The following is a 16715-nucleotide window of genomic DNA, read 5'->3' as shown; positions in this document are numbered from 1 at the left end:
CAAATTCATGCACCACGTTACTCATTTTTGTGATATGCAGAACATCTTTATGGCTTGATGACAGCATGCTGTTAGTGCAGAATACCATAAGTCCCAACAACTGGCAGATCATATCAAACAGCATGTTCCTTCAGCTGTTCGCAACAGGCAAATTACTGACTGTACTCAACCAGCCCATGCCTGCAAAACTCTAAATATAGTGTCCAACATTAGATGTAATTCCACGATCTGACTACACTTGCTAAACAATCATGATTGTGCTAAGGATTGCACTGAAAACCAATTTAAGATGATCAGTCAGGCTCACAGTGTGGCTCACTTACACATGCCAGCAGCCACATATATTCACAGACAGGACCCTATCCTTTGCAGACAGAAGGACAATGCCCACAAATTGTGCCTTTTCCAACTAAACACAGGCTTTGGGGAATAGCCATTCCCTGGTTGATTGCCCATGGCCATGCCTTGACCTCTCAGAGCCAACCTGCCTGGCTTGAATTTGAATAATAGCTTGGCAGTTGACTGTTCTCTGTTGCACTCTCCATGGCAACATCTCTACCAATCAGAGTCCACTTGCTGGTCAGTCAGCACTCTCTTCTCATGCAGTATGAGTTGTTGTTCCCTTTACTGTTGGCTTATCTTGCAAGCTGCCCCGATGAGTGCAAGATGAAAAGCTTCGATAACATGTCTCTTTCTGTATTACTGAAGCATTTATATACCTTATCATGTCACAAAGCTTCAAAGCAGTTTATGCAATTATTTTTAAGTGCAAAGGCTGTTAATATAATAAATATTAGTCCAAGGATTTACATTTGCTGTCAAAAACTTTATTTCAATTCTTGTTTTTTTACTGTTTCACTCAACTATATTTGTGGATTTATTTTTCATTCAACATGGAAATGTCATTCAGATATTAGAGGAACGTAGCCAATTAGGTTGTGCTTTATTAGTGCAAAGATATTATCACAGATGAATGAACAAGTGTAAAGTACCACAGATTCTAAGGTGAAAATGATGTACAGTTTATTGGAGAACGGGTTGCACAAAGCCGCAATGTCAGAGGGGATGCTGAATTCATTCCTATTGTCATATTAAAGGTGGCTGGTGTGAAATAGTTTATCCATTCTTGAGATTTCTTCCCTGTAAATGCTACACAGTGCTGGTGCAGTACAAGGAAACAGCAACAGGTGTCACTCATTATGTCAGTAGCAAAAGCTGAAACAATGACCAGCCCTGGGAGTTAGGTGAGTGCTTAAGTAGGAATTATCCTAATGATCTTTGCCAGAAAAGTGATCTGCAAGGATCACTGGCATTTGGATAATCAAGCTTAATGAAGATAACGCTGCCTGAAAAACATTGCAGGTGTTAATTTGTGTTATTTTGAAGACAATAGCTTGTTTTGTTTTAGGATGAAAGAACTTCTTTGGACTGTTTCAAATTGTACGACACAAGGTTAAGCCAATATGTAGACTTATTTTCTCTCGAATTCCAAAATTTAGTACCTGCACTAGTTTTACATATTGTTGTTTATAGAGAGTCTGGAAAAGAAGAAACACAGTTGTTCCATGTACATTTTTCATTTCTGAATGCATAGTGGACTGTTGATCGACATTAATTCTCCAATCCATTTAGCTGAGATTTCATCATTAATAGCGGGAACTTGAAATCGGAGACACAGTGCAGGTGACTGATTTGGTCATGAATTATTGGACTTTGGCCTCATTCTACACGCAGTTTCAAGTTCTGATAAAATTTACTTTTATTTCCAGCTGTAGCTTTTTCTCCCAGGAGCATTTTCAATTTATGTTACTGAACATGTTAGTGTTAAATATAAATATATGTGTATTTTGTTCCAAAATATATGTGTACTTCAAAAATAAATTATTCCCATTTTGGTTTGAATAGGAGCTTCCTGCACCCTTGCTTGATGATGTGATAGAGATTGATGAAGATGTCAGAGAGACAGAAGACAATATTACTACAGCTGCATCCCAGAATTCCATGACAATAGCGTGGCGATACCAAAACTTGCCAAAAATACAGGTATGATCTTGCATTTCTTTAAAGCATAACCATGTGAAATGAATCAAAAGAAAGCTTTGATAAAAGATGTACCTTTACCATGAAAAGTTAAAAATGTAAGTGAAATTGCAGATTGATTTATTTTCTAGTTTATTTTTTTTTACAGTTGCTCTTTTGTAGCTTCATACTGTTTTAAAACATGAACTATCAGAAAGATTGGAAATATTTAAGTGACATTATGTAGTAGTGGACTTTTCTTTTAAAAAAACTACTTAAATTGTTTTGATCTGTATCTGATTCTTCACTTTGAATAACCTTCAAGATGAATAATGTTATTCCATGTCTTAATCATTTTAAAGATTGCAGTTAAATTTTGAAGAGGTCTGATTGTATTTTCTATGGGAACTGATGTTAACTATTTTAAATGTGAAGCCAGTCAGACCATTGTAACTAGGAATCAGGTTCCTCATGAAGCTGTTGATTTTGGGAGCTGTGAAGGAATAATGAAAATGTTCAATTCCACATGATTTGTAGAAAATGTGCTTTCTTTTCTTGGCGCCAATTTTAGCCCATCCAAAATACATTGACTATTGTTGTGGTACAATTCCAACACCAGCAACCCACTCCCCTTTCTGGTGTCTTAACCAGTTGACTAATCTAAATACATGATCCCACACAGTGTATGTTGATAGGGACTGATCATTGTAGCTGAGCCCAGTCTTATCTTCTCCAGGAGGAGCCAGTGGCTCACAATCATGAGACCAAACGGCAGAAACCTCAGTCAAATATTCTCCTTCCAAATCTGGCTATCCTTTTCTTTCCCTGCCCAGGCTTGTTGAGGCTCATTAGATAGCAACCTACCTTAAGCATTCACACTCTCCACCACCAGCACATCATAGCTGTAGTGTGTACCATGTACATGGTGTGGTACAGCAACTCACCAAGGCTTCTTCGACAACACCTGCCAAACCTGCAACTTCTAGCAGCTAGAAGGACAAGGGCAGTAGGCACATGGGAACACTACCACTTGCAAGTTTCCCTTCAAGTCACATATTACCCTGATATGGAAATATTCCATTCCCTCATGATTGTTGGGTCAAAATCCTGGCATTCAATCCCTAACTGCACTGTAAGAGTACCTAAACCACATGGAATGCTGCAGTTCGTGGACATCACTCGCTACCAGCTTTTCAAGGATAATAAATGTCACAATGCCAAAAACCCTAACATCCCATGAACGAATATGAAAAATGATCAGCTAAATCAGCACAGACTAGAAATTGAGCCCTTAATCTTCTGACCTGTATAGCTCAAGATAGTTTTTTTTTTAAACTATTTGGATCATTGGTAGGGAGTTTTACTCATTTGTCATTGTTTTACCAGCTATGACCAGAGCAGACTTTTCCTTGAGCACCAAGTTCTTACCCCTTTAAAACGTTTTCTAAAGAGAGCACTGTGGTGCAATTGGTCAAACCTGCACTGATGCAAAACACTTTGATAGTACCCACTAACTCCATTGGTAAAGGAGTCAAGTAACTATTTTGGCATTACTGATTCTTATCAGATGAATGTTGAAGTTCATTTAGAGCCAGTCTGTTAGGAAATCCATGTTCTACACTTGGGATGCCCTATTGAGGAAAGGTTGAAAGAGACAAGTAAATGTATGCCTATGCCTTTCATTCCAACTTTGTGTGGCAACAATGGAATCAATTCCTTTTCGTGCTAAGGACAAAATGAGTCGGAATGTTAGAGGTTAATGTATTCCACATATTTGAATTCATCATTTAATTTCACTTTACAGTTCATTGTTGTGTTAATAAGGCTAAATAAACTAGATTATACAATTGGTAAGCAATCTTCCAAGATCATGGATCAGGATATCAAAAGCCATTATGCAGCCAATATCTGGACGCTGGTAGAAAACGAAGCAGAACTTTTACAAATGTGCAAAATTCACAATAAAAAGACCTTTTTTATTATAGTATTTATAAGGCAAACTTGTAATTTGTTCTCAAGGTCACATTTCATCCCTGCTCTGCTTTGGCTGTAGTCCATTTCACAGTGTGAAGTTACTGGTACATATTTAGCAGAGGAACCCTGTTTCTACAAGCTCTATTCAAATGTAAATAGCTTTTGGTTTCTTGCTGTATTAACATATAAAAAAATCCTTCCTAACCAAATAATCCTTCTTATTCAGATCTATTAATACATCAATATGTTAGAGTAAAATAAAATGTTTCATTCAAGTTTATAAGTGAATAAATAGGTTTTTTTAAAGATATATTAACCACTGGTACACACTGCACTCGATGGATGCTAGGTACTTCACAAGGTTTCCGGCAATTTCAAAGTGGATAATTGAATGAATAAAGTTCATTTCGAAACATTGAATAGTTAATGGAGAAATGTTTTCCACTAAATTGACACACAATCCTTAATATTCGAAGGAAAAATGCTTGTATGGTTTTAAGTATCTCTTAGTAGTGTCTCATAGTGGTGCTTTATGCTTAAGGTCTGGGAACAGACATATGTGCAGAACTCCTCCTAAGGTGACATTAAAAGGGAGAGTTCATCCTACAATCACCATATCTGTTCATATCATTGGAATTTAAACTCCTGATCAATGTTCCCCTTAAGCCTCACAAATGCACAGCACCATGACAAATTCCTGTGCACAAGTTGGCACCTACAAGTTACTTTGTGTGCATGGCTACACAAACAAAATTAAAGGAGCCGTGTACTTAAATAGATCACCCAGGTCCTCCTAGAAAAATAGAGGGAATGGTGTTCATAATGTTGCCAGAAAGAAAATTAATTAAATTTTAAGAAGATGCAAGGTTAATTCTGTGTTCCTAGTTTCCTTAACTTTGAAGCAAGGTCTTACAAATTGCACAGCACTGTAGAATGAATAAAAAGACAAACCTGAATGATATATATATTATTGCATTTACCTTAAACTAATTCATGATGATCATTGCCCAACCCAGTACTAATTTAAACCGCTCAATCAAAATCAAGTGTTTTCGCAGCTGCAGTGTGTAATTGTCTCTAATGTTTTTCTATGCTTCAGAGGTGCACTTCTGTGGCTTGATGCAGATGGATCTCTCAGTTTATTTCTGGGATGGTTAGTACTTTTAACAATACCTCATGGAAGTTGTCTGACACAGACAATGGGTTAAAATGTGGAAAATATATTAGTGTGTTTGCATTCATTTCATCAAAAATCTCAATACTGCCACAAGACAAAAAAAAAATCCAATACTGAATCAAATATGGTTGAACAAGGTTTGACAGAGTGAGTATGATCTGTCAATTGGAAAGCACTGAATCAAGCAATTGACTTGCTTATCCATGTGCTAAATGAGTAAAGAAAGCACTTGAGAATGTATCAGCTTCATTGTCATAGCAATCTAATCATTGTGGAGATAACGTACAAGTGACATAAAACGACCGCAGGCTCAATAGCCCCCTTAAGGCCCACCAGCTAGTTCTTCCATGCTTGTAAGTCCCAGTTATTTCAACAGATTGCTCCTGATTTATGCAACAATGTCACGGTTTAAAATTTAAATAACCCTTGAAACTGAATGATTCATTGGCATTTATTGCAGTGGCACTGTACACTATCTTGCAGATGGCTAAATAATGCAAGCAGAAACATGTCCGCTCATAGTGTACACTGCAGGAGCTCTTAAATACCAAAAGGTGCCTTTTTCCAAGGTTACTAAAGTAACTGCAATTCATCTGTAAACAAAATTGTGGGATGCAAAAGCCTCTCAATGACATGTTTGTGTACTTTGGGCAATATATAAGCTGTCACAGCATGAAATCAATTTTCTGCCTAGGTTCATCTTGAATCTGAGATTTCTAACACATTAGTGTTGCAATTAGAAACATTTAGCAGCAGACAGTAGACTGAAAGCCAGCAGTCTGCTATCTGACAGTTTCTGCCTGTTCCTCTCTAACAGCCTATCCATCCTTAAGCAATGAGGGGGACAAGCACAAGTTGTAGTTGCCTCCAATAATAAATTTATCAACTTTGCAACTTCTGAGGGGAATAAAAGCTTTCCCCTAGCTATTCAACTAAGCCAGATTACTCACACTTAGTTGGTTCAGGTAGGCCTTAGCAAGCTTCCCACTGGGCCTGGGAATTTGTAAAGCGAGGCCTATTCACAATTCTCTGACACAGACCACGCTTTTATTGCTTACTGTTTTATTATAGTAAGATCTGTCTCCACCCAGCTTGTAGAAGCAATACTCTTTCTTGTGAATTTAAAAAAAGGTTATCCCCCACCTTAATCCATACAGCGTTGTGGATTAAAGACACCAGTGTGCCCTGGGATCCTCTGAGTAGACCCTGGAAACTTCTTGTTTCTTCTCTTTGCTGTCTTAGAAAACACTACCGGGGCCTCAGTGAGGATTTGCATCTGAAATGGACTACCTGGTGCTTTCCTGAATGAAGACATCAGATCAAAGTTCAGTTAGTCAGGGCCTTGCTAAAATGTTAAGGAGACTAGGATGTACACAATGAAAAGATGAGTTCTAGCAGAGAATGCAATAAAAACATTGTGATGGGTAATCCAGATAAAGACTAGATTATACAGACCAAAGGACAACTCCTGTATAAATTGTTTTCAGTGCTTGTCCAACAATAAATTCCCTCTCCTAGGATGTGTTTGCAACAGCATTTCTTGCTAAAAAGCAGGGATCTGTGTTCTGTATTTATAATGCAAGAATGTTTAACAAATGTGAATTCAGTGGGCACTATTAATAATTTCATGAAATAATTGTAAAGATATTGTTAAAATAATGACTAGTCAGTTTTTCTCACACATTGCTGCCTTTTAATTGAAATAGTTGTGAAACAGTGCCTATATAAAGCAGTGCAGAGAGTTCCTTGTCACATAAAAGTGCTACTCTTTTTAAAATCCTATAGATTATACATCACCTTGTATTAGCCTTATTTTAGTTTTGCCAACCTATGCCAGTTACCTCCTTAAAAAAGTTTCTTGATTCCACAGGCACTAGTCACCCCTGAAGCCTTGCTCAAGTGTCTATACTTGTTTGGTAGTGGTGGTGTGTTACAGATCACTTGGAGTCTGCGTTGTTATGGCAACCTATACTTTTTACGTGCATGCTGTAGTCTAGAGCTTGGATAGTGATAGCAGAGGCTCCAACTTCCTTTGGATCACATGGCTGACCAGGAATCTCTCCCACTCTTACCGCCTGTCATTGGATTGTGCTGGAAGGATTTGCAGGTTAATATTCAAACTGTTTGGCCATGTTATGAATGCACCTTCCTTAACCGTCAAGTTCTGCAGTGGGACTCAAACCTAGAACTTCTGGATCAGAGGGAGGGGTGCTACTTACTGCGCCATAAGAACCCTGATAATTGTGTAAGCCTAAACAATAACTGCCAGTGGGTTATTCAACCAGAGGGCGCATCGTAACTCAGCCCAATCTGTCACACGTATGCTGTCTATAATTGGGTGAACTAGATGGTTCGGAAGAAGGACTTTTATAGTGTCTTTCACAACCTCATGATGCCCCAAAGCAGCTTACTGTTGTAATGTAGGAGACACGGCAGCCCAGATAATCTGTTTTAGTGATGTTGGTTGAGGGATAAATATTGGCTGCTACACCAGGGAGAACTCCCTCTCTTTTGAAATGAATATCAAAGGAGCTTTCACATCCACCTGAGGGAAGACAGGGCCTCAGTTTTAAAGTCTTAGCACAAAGTGCAGGACTCCTTCAATACTCTACTGGAGTGTTAGTCTAGATTTTGGGCTCAAATCCATATCTTTCTGACTCAGATGCAAGAGCGCTACTTCCTGAACATAAGTTAACATCCATTGTTAATTGACATTCTGTTGTGCCACCCTGGAAACATGGACTGTAGTCTCTGTACTCAGTCTTGCATCAGCTTACTCAGCCCAGAACCTGAGCACTTCTGGTTTTTTGATGATATCCTGCCTTTACCAGCCAAGTCATTAAGGGAGCTCCAGTAAAAGGATTATCTTTCCACAAAAAGAATTTTAAGTTGCTAGCACTTATACATTACTGCGGTTATCGCTGAAAAGTGAGACATGTTGCTGAAACTTTTCATCTTGCACTCATCAGGACAAAGGCAGGAATACCAAATTTCAAACAAATTTTACTACAGGAGAAAAGGGTGCTGATTGGTTGGAGTAACACCTCTGGCCTAGACATTGCCATAGAGAAAGCTACGGGGGACCGAGGGCTCCCCAAGCTCCCAGGTAATTCTGAAAAGGTACAGGGCTTGAATATATTCATTTTGTTTCCATAGAACAGTCTCTGCCTATGAATATATGTTGCTTCTAGCAAGCATAAATGAGCCATATTACGAGTTTGACTTATTATCTAAATTGGTTGTTAGTGTAGCTATTAGCACACTCTGGACAACATTTGCTGAACAATCCCTTCGTGGAATCACATCTAACAGTAGACGTTTTGTTCTGGGTTTTGCGCACATGGGCTGGTTGAATACGGTCTGTACTCTCCTTATTACGATCAACCGAGAGAACATGCTGTTTGATTTAATTGGCCAATCATTAGGATGTATGGCTATGCACTTGGTGTCATACCGTATCATACTGAAGTTCATACACTATGTTGCTCAATTGTGTCATAGGCAGAGTTTTTTTTCGGACTGACAGCAGCATCCTGTTAGTGGGAAAATGCCACTTGCATAGCTGTTGCAAAGTAGCAGCGTGAAACAGCTTGCTTAACCTATTGTTCAATTTTTGAGATACATTGCCTTTCCAGGATAATTTGAGGCATATCAGGCACTTTTCAATCTTATAGCATGTGCTAACTTATTACCCTGTGCATATTTCTGATGCATAGATGATACATTTGCAATTTTTGAACCTGCAGCAGTGTGTAAGGATTTCCTTGCACAACTTAATACATTCCATCCCATACTCAAATTCACTTTAGAGATGGAGCTGTCTAACACTTTCCCTTTCTTTGATGTGCTAATTGAGAAATCGCTAATGGATTCTCCACTGCTGTCTACCAAAAGCCTACCTTTACCAGCCGATATACAGATTGGGGCTTGGGTAACTCTATGTGATATAAGATTGGCCTTTTTAGCAATCTTGTAGGATCCTAGCCATTTGCTCACCTTGCAAGCTTGACGTGGAATTGGAGCGCACCAAAGCTATCTTTCAGGACATTATTCACTGTATCATGCAAACTTGCGAATTGGCTAAAGGTTGCCACTTTTGAACATGAAAAGTGCCCGGTCTACCTCAAATAACCTTGGAAAGGCAAAGTCTATCAAAAATTGAACAGGTTAAGCAAGCTGTTTCACGCTGCTGTTGTGGAGTAGCTACGCGTTAGGTATATTCCAAAAGATGGTCTGCCTACCACACAGTTGAGCAATGCCACGTGTAAATTTCAGTGCCAGTGTGATACCAGGTATGTAGGCCATACGTCCCAACGACTGGCAGATTGAATCAAGCAGCATGTTCCGTCAGTTATTCATAATGGGCAGAGTACAGGCTGCTCAACCAACCAATGCCTGCAAAACCTGAAATAAAACATCTCCTGTTAGATGTCATTATGTGATTGGGCTGCACTTGCTGAACAATCCCGAAAGCGCTAATTGCTACACTATCAGTTTTAAGATAATCAGTCAAGCTTGAAACATGGTTCATTTATGCTTGCTAGAAACGATATACATTCATACACAGGGACCCATTCCCCGTAAACAAAAGGAATATGCTCAAGCCTTCTATGAATTACCTGGGAGCTTGGTGAGTCTGTAGTTTCCGTTGCTTTCTCCATGGCAATGCCTTGGCCAATCAGCATTGACTGCCAACCAATCTGCATAGTTTTCTCCTATAGTATAAATTGTCGTGATCATTTGAAATTTGGCATTCTTGTATTTGTCCCTATAAGTGCAAAACAAAAAGCTTCGACAACATGTCTCTTTTCAGCTATATTTAAGTTCTGTTCTACCATGTGATTACTGTGGTTACTGTAAATTTTGTTTTTCTTGGCAAGGATTATTAATCAGTAGTAAGCCTGTGATTTTGATATTACACTACCAAGATTCAGGCTGGAATTTTGCAGCCCCTGCCCCCGTGGCAGGTACCCCACACCGGGGCCGGTGAGCCATTGAAACCTCCATTCACTGGAAGATCCCACAAGCATGAGGAGCTGGAAAATTTTGGCCTGTGTGTGTGTATAAGCGTTTATATTTTAGCATTCTAAAAATATGCTTAAGTATATTCCATTGTAACATTTCCTGAAACACACTTCTGTGCCAGTACATATTAAGTGATTTTTATTTGACCTTTTAAAGTTGTTTACTTCACTTGACAGACAACCTTGGTGTGCTCCTCAAGATTTGGCCATTATTATGATGTTTCTAAAACCATGAGCACCGAGCTCCAGCACTCAGTCAAGTGTCACAGCTTTTTCCTACCTGATGAAGTTCCATTGGATTTATCAGTGACTGAATTTGGGTAAGTTCTTGAACTGAGCTGCAAGAAGAACCTCAGTTTAAGTGGTATAAATGACAAATCTGTAAATTTCTAATAAGTGAACCCATCAGATGAAGTTGCTGCACCATTTAATATTTTAAAGTAACTTTGTATAAGTATTCTCTACTATTTTGAAAAGGTTTTTTATTAATCCTACAAAAATTTGCCCTTATATACAAGAATTCCCAGAATATCAGTTAGATTTTTAATGTTTATTTCTATGTTTCCACATATAGCATCTACAGTTTATGCCATTAGTTGGAGCTTATTTTAAATATTTATCCTATTACAAATACTAAAATGTAAATGTTTTAGGATTGAACTATATTTGATTTATTTTCAAGGTGAAACACTATTCAGCAGTGGTTTTATTTTGTGATTTTACTCTAAGGAATGATCTGTAGCTGTTTCTCTTGTCATCATTGGGTAGTTAATATTCCGTTGAGCTCCATGCATGACTGGGCAGACATGCATGCATACAAGTAACCCGATTAAGCCGACCACCAAGTTGCTTAATAAAAAAAGACGAGGAACAAGATATAATTGCAAACAGTCATAAAGCCGAGCAAAATTGATTTGAAAATGTCTCGTTTCAAGTGTTTAATGTAGTGTGACTTAAGAAAGAATTCTGCTGTGGTGAAGCTGCGATCTGTTAGGATTCTTGCAGTGTCTGACCTTTTTATTTATTTCCTGTATGCTGGACTCCCATCTGCTACTTAACAATGGCAATGTGGGTTCTTTACCCAACTGATCTTGAGAGATCAGAAAACTCCCAATTCATTAGATCTTGAAGTAGGTGGAAGGGATTAGTAGGGAGGAGCAGGCATTGTTAAGCAACAGATAACAATTGAATTGCTACTGAAGTTTTCAACCAGTCCACTTCACAGTGTACAACCTGATCAGCATGCCTCACAGCTCTCATTCAGTATTTTTAATTTGCTAGTTGTATATTTGTATATCGTCTAATTATCCTACTACAGTCTGCCTTTTCAGTTATCAGCTCCATTTTGTGAAGACATTTTTATAGATAATTGGAATGAGTAGCCATGCTTATATTGACTGATTATCATAAACTTCTTGTCACAAAACAAGTTTCTCTGAAAATTTTTTAAAAGTTAACTTTGAAGAAGGACAAGACATCCCATTCATTGTCATTATTGTACTATGGATTTCAGCCAAAGACTTGGAATTGTAATGCACAACCAGCATCCCAAAGCTATACTGCCCATTATACTTCATTGTAGGTAGCATTGGGTTCAACTACATAGGGAGCGTGGCAACAACAACCTGTTTTTGCATAGCACCTTTAATATATGAAATGTCCTAAGGCGCTTAACTGCACTGCACATATTGAACCGGAGACCAGAAAAATGAACTTTAGTGTAAGCTTAATGCAGAAGGGATTTGGGGTATATAAAAGTCATGAAGTCACTGTTCATCGAGCACAATTTCCAATCTATACTCATTTAACTTGGTTGCTGTCACTTCTCATTTTTATACAATTCCAGTTTCATATAAAGCATGTTGTAAACTGGATCTTTTATTTATTTGACAGCAACATGAATTATATTGAAAAGATTATCAGTGTATTTTAGTCAGTTGATGATGTCACCAGACTACCTGCTGTTAGCAATTCTGTCCTTCAATTTTTTTCTTTAATTCAGCAGAAGATAGGATGATCATTAATATCCAGTAAGCACTCCATAAGTCAATAGTAAAAATGCATTGTGTGAAATCGATTTTTTTTCATGTAATCCTCATATATTGGCACTCTTATTTAACCCAGCAGCTGGAAGCATGTGACATTGTCAACTGGTATCAAATCCCTCACAATTACTTAGCGGACTGCTATGAAATTGCACTAACCTGCTTTGGAACTTGTTTTTTATTTTCAAACTTGAGCAATTAAAGTCATTTTTATTGCAAAATGAATAATAATTAGGAGCTAGCTAATGATCAGAGATTCAACAGTAGCTTCTATTTATGCAGTGCCTTAACATAGAAAAATGTCCCAAGGCATTTAGAGTCAGAGGCAAAAAAAGACAGTAAGCCAATGAAGGTCGTTTTTGGAGGAATCCAAGAGTTGATTTTTAAAGTGTATCTTAAAGGACGAAAGAAAGGTGGAGAGACTTGGCAATTAAGAGAGAAAATTCTAGAGAATGGACCCTTGATGGCTGCAGACATGTCCACATTAATGGTTGGGCTCCAGAAGAGGCCTGAATCAGGGGAGAGGGTGTATGGCAGTGATAGAGAAAAGCTAGACCATGAAAGGATTTAAGAAGGCGAAAGGTTTACAGGGAACCTGGAGTTAGCAGAGATAAGCAAGGGCAAGGGTGATGGGTGAGCAGGAATTTGGTGCAGGATAAGTTGTAGGCAGCAAACATTTGATGGGCTGACATTTATGAGGCAGTAGAGGATGGGAGACCAGCCAGGAGAACATAAAGATAATGAAGTCTGGAGATGACAATGGCAAAGGTGCATGTTTCAGCAGTAGATTGTTGTGGTGGGAGGGGAGGTGGTGGTGGCAGCTGCGGTGGGAGGTGTATGGGGATGGCAGATAATTTTATGCAAATGAAAGCAAGCCATCTTTTTGTGGAAGAGGCTGTGCAGACATAAGCTCAACCCAGGGTAAATGGTACAGCAAGGTTGTGAATCTTCAGCCAGTGAGGGAGTTGGAATAGATGAAGTTAATGGCAGTAACCAATAAAGTGTGACCGCATCTGGAGCTTGGGGGGGAATTGTTGGTGGTTTTTAACTGTTAAAGCAGTGTTTCCCAAACTATTATCCAATGTGACCCCATTTTAATATTTGAAAATTAACATCAGATGCCAACAAAAATAAAACAGAAATAAAGTAGCATAGTAACATTCGGTATATAATTATTAAAGTTTGTGCATTACGGATCAACATATAATGGATCATATAAATATGAAACAGAAAAGATCATTGCAAGGAACTTCCTTGACCACCTTCTCCCAATGGCCAGGGAACTCCTTCCAGAATTTGTGTGGTTTTCATCCATTGAGAGGTACAACAGACATGGTCTTCACTACATGGCAGATTCAAGAAAAGTGCAAGGAACAACATCAACCCCTGTATATGGCCTTTTTTGACCTCATGAAAACCTTTGATTCTGTCAACTGTGAAGGCTTCTCAAATTTGACTGCCATCAGATATTTGTCACCATCCTCTGCCTACTCCACAATGACATGCAAGCTGTGATCCTTACCAACAGAACCACCACAAACCCTATTTCAGTGAAGACTGCGGTTCAAACAAGGCTGTGTCATTGCACCAACTCTCCTCCATTTTGCTCGCTGCAATACTGCATCTCACTTACAGCAAATTACTCACAGGCGTGGAGATTATCTGCAGAGCAGACAGAAATTGTTCAATCTACATGACCTATAATCCAAAACCACTCCAGCCTCAGTCACAGAGCTTCATAGATGACGCTTGCATGTATGCTGACTCAGAAACTGTCCTCTAGGTCATTGTCGTAGACCCCTTCTCTGAAGCATATGAGAAAATGGGCCTTTCATTAAACACTTAGAAAACTAAGGTTCTCTTCCTATTGGCTCCCACAGCATAACACCTCTCCATTTTGATCAAGATTAACAGCGAGATCCTGGAAGTGTGGACCATTTTCCATATCTTAGGAGCCTCAACTTGACGAAGGCAGACAAAGACAACAAAATTCATCATTGCCTCCAATGTGCCAGCTCAGCCTTCAACCAACTGAGGAAAAGAATATTTGAGGACCAGGATTTCTAACCTGAGACTAAGGTTATGATTTACTGGGCAACGGTGATCCCCATACCCCTATATGCTTCTGAGACTTGGGCAACCTACAACAGGTACCTCAAAGCACTGGAGAAGTACCGACAGCATAGCCCTTCAAATCCTGTGGCAAGAAAGACAGTCCAACAGCAGCATTCTCTCCAAAGCCAACTTGCCAAGCATTGCGATGTTAATCGCTCACAATGAGCCCTCCTGGGTGAGACGTGTAGGTTGACACCAGTCTCTGGAAAGCAACTGCTCTACTTGGAACTCTGTCGCAGCAGGAGACATCCAAGAGGACAGGGAAGACACTTCAGGGATGTCCTTAAAGTATCTTTAAAGAGGTCAAAAAGCCCTTCTGACTCATGGGAGTCCCTAGCTTGTGACCAACCAAAATAAAGACTCATCCAAGAAGGCATCAAGAGCCTCAAGAAACATCATCGGGCACATGCAGAGACAAAGTTGAGGTCTTTGAGGGAACACAAATCTCCAAACAACCAATCTACCCAACCCTTCAAGCACCACCTGCCCCGCATGTGGTAGAGTCTGCAGATCATGCATTAGAGCTCATTGAACTGGAGTCAAAGCAAGTCACCCTCAATCCCAATGGCTTAAGAAGACGACGATGACTTAATTTGAGCTACTCCAACTCATGGGCCTTGGCTAGGAAGCAGTGGATATTATTGACATTCACTTTTGCATTCAGCAACATTGATGTATAGCAACTTCACACCAAGGTTTCCTAAAGCCACCTTGACATCATTGATTTTAATGGGACACATGTCAAATAAACCTCTAGGCCCAGATCTTCTGATCAGTTCTGGAAATCCTATTTCTGACCCTGATCAGACAAAAAATGTACACTTAGCTCCCTCCACCATTTCTGAGTGATCATCCAGTTGAGGACCCTTTGCATCTGATTCAGTGCAGCAAATCTTGCAGAGTATTTGCACGGAAGCAATGCCCCCTTTTTACAGTAGTAACTGTAGCGTAAGTAAAGTGTTTATATGTCCCAAAGCTGCTTTGAAAACAGCTATGGAGAGAAGGTAAGTGTGTAAAGGGGTAGTCGAGGGTAAATTGATGGGGGGCAGTCAGTATGAGTGATTGCAGCATCAGTTACCATTTTCACAGGTGTTGCACCAGGTTTTTTTCCTGTCTAATGTTTCTTGGATAACTATTGTGGTAAGTAAATCAGAACCATCCAAAGTCTCTAACTCTGAGTTGGAGGCCAAGATTTTACGCTTGGGGGGGTCGGGCATGCTTCCCGATGTCATCGCGCACGCACTCAATTTCGCATTTGGTGAACACGTGCACAAATCGGATCTGTGGCCACTGGTACTTAAAGGGCCAATGAAGGCCATCAACAAGCCAATAGACAGCAATTTTATGCTGTCTATGTAATTTTTAGCTCGTTGCCAGCACAAAACAGGCGGGCAGAAATCACGGTTTAATCATTTCCTTGTCCACAGTTGGGATAAAAGGCCCCCAGAGCAGCAGCACTTTCTCTGTCATTGCAGTTTGTTGCTGTGAGTACATACTTGTCCCACAGTTCCTTTGCATCACGTTTGATTGTCAAGCCTGCCTTTAAGCATCTCAGGTCCTCACCTTCCCTAGAAGGTTCCCCTGCGTTGCGTCAAGCTCGTGACTGACACCATCTTTAGACATGTCCGCACGTTTGTCCACTTCCGTACAGACGAGGCAAGCCAGGCGGAGAGAGCATGAGGCTTCGCTGTGATGGCTGGGTTCACCCGCATCCAGGGTGTAATAGATTGCACTCATGTGGCCATCAAGGTGCCAGCAGGTGAGCTGGGAGCTTTTGTAAACAGAAAGGGGCTCCACTCAATCAATGTTCAGATCATCTGTGACTACAGGGCACAGGTTCACCAAGTTTGTGCCCATTACTCTGGGAGCTCACAAGATGCTTGCGTCTTGGGGCATTCACAGGTACCAAGGCTGTTTGTGGCTCCTGCTTGAGTGGATGGATGGCTCCTGGATGACAAGGGCTATCCCTTGGGAAGAAGTGGCTGATGACCCCACTCCATCACCCAAAAACTGAGGCTGAGGAGAGATATAACGGATATCATTCCTCCACAAGAATGGTGGTGGAGAGGACCATCGGGTTGCTGAAGATGCATTTCAGATGCATGGACCGATCGGGGGAGCATTGTGGTACATTCATCGAAGACACTATGTGTGCTAGGCAGGCTGAGGAGACAGTGGAGAACTGCTGCATGGAGTTTCAATGGGCCCTCTAGCTATGACAGTTCAGTTTCTGATGAGAGGAACCCGTTATGTTTCCAGTACCCACCGCACACACATCTGTCACCTGCACTCTTACCTTCATCCAAGACCCCCACCTAACCATGACTGGAGGAGCGAGCTGGCCAGTGTCATTCCAACTCC

At 40.0% G+C, this 16715-nt stretch overlaps 1 protein-coding gene across 5 annotated transcripts in view; it reads left to right on the top strand.

Annotated features, from left to right (window-relative positions):
- elp4 (elongator acetyltransferase complex subunit 4) overlaps positions 1-16715 on the top strand; it is a 338294-nt gene that overhangs the window by 118317 nt on the left and 203262 nt on the right. For all 5 annotated transcript variants that reach the window (XR_005944287.1, XM_041198285.1, XM_041198287.1 and 2 more), the window contains exons 4-5: positions 1906-2043; positions 10372-10514. Coding sequence is in view for 4 of the 5 variants with exons in the window: in XM_041198285.1 (XP_041054219.1) it covers positions 1906-2043; positions 10372-10514 (281 nt within the window). In the remaining variant the exon portion in view is untranslated. The remainder of the gene's footprint in view (positions 1-1905; positions 2044-10371; positions 10515-16715) is intronic.

This window comes from Carcharodon carcharias, chromosome 10 (assembly GCF_017639515.1).
Source record: "Carcharodon carcharias isolate sCarCar2 chromosome 10, sCarCar2.pri, whole genome shotgun sequence".
NCBI classification, from domain to species: domain Eukaryota; kingdom Metazoa; phylum Chordata; class Chondrichthyes; order Lamniformes; family Lamnidae; genus Carcharodon; species Carcharodon carcharias.
The sequence above is the reverse complement of the archived record's forward strand: the minus strand, read 5'-3'. Positions and strand labels throughout refer to the sequence as shown.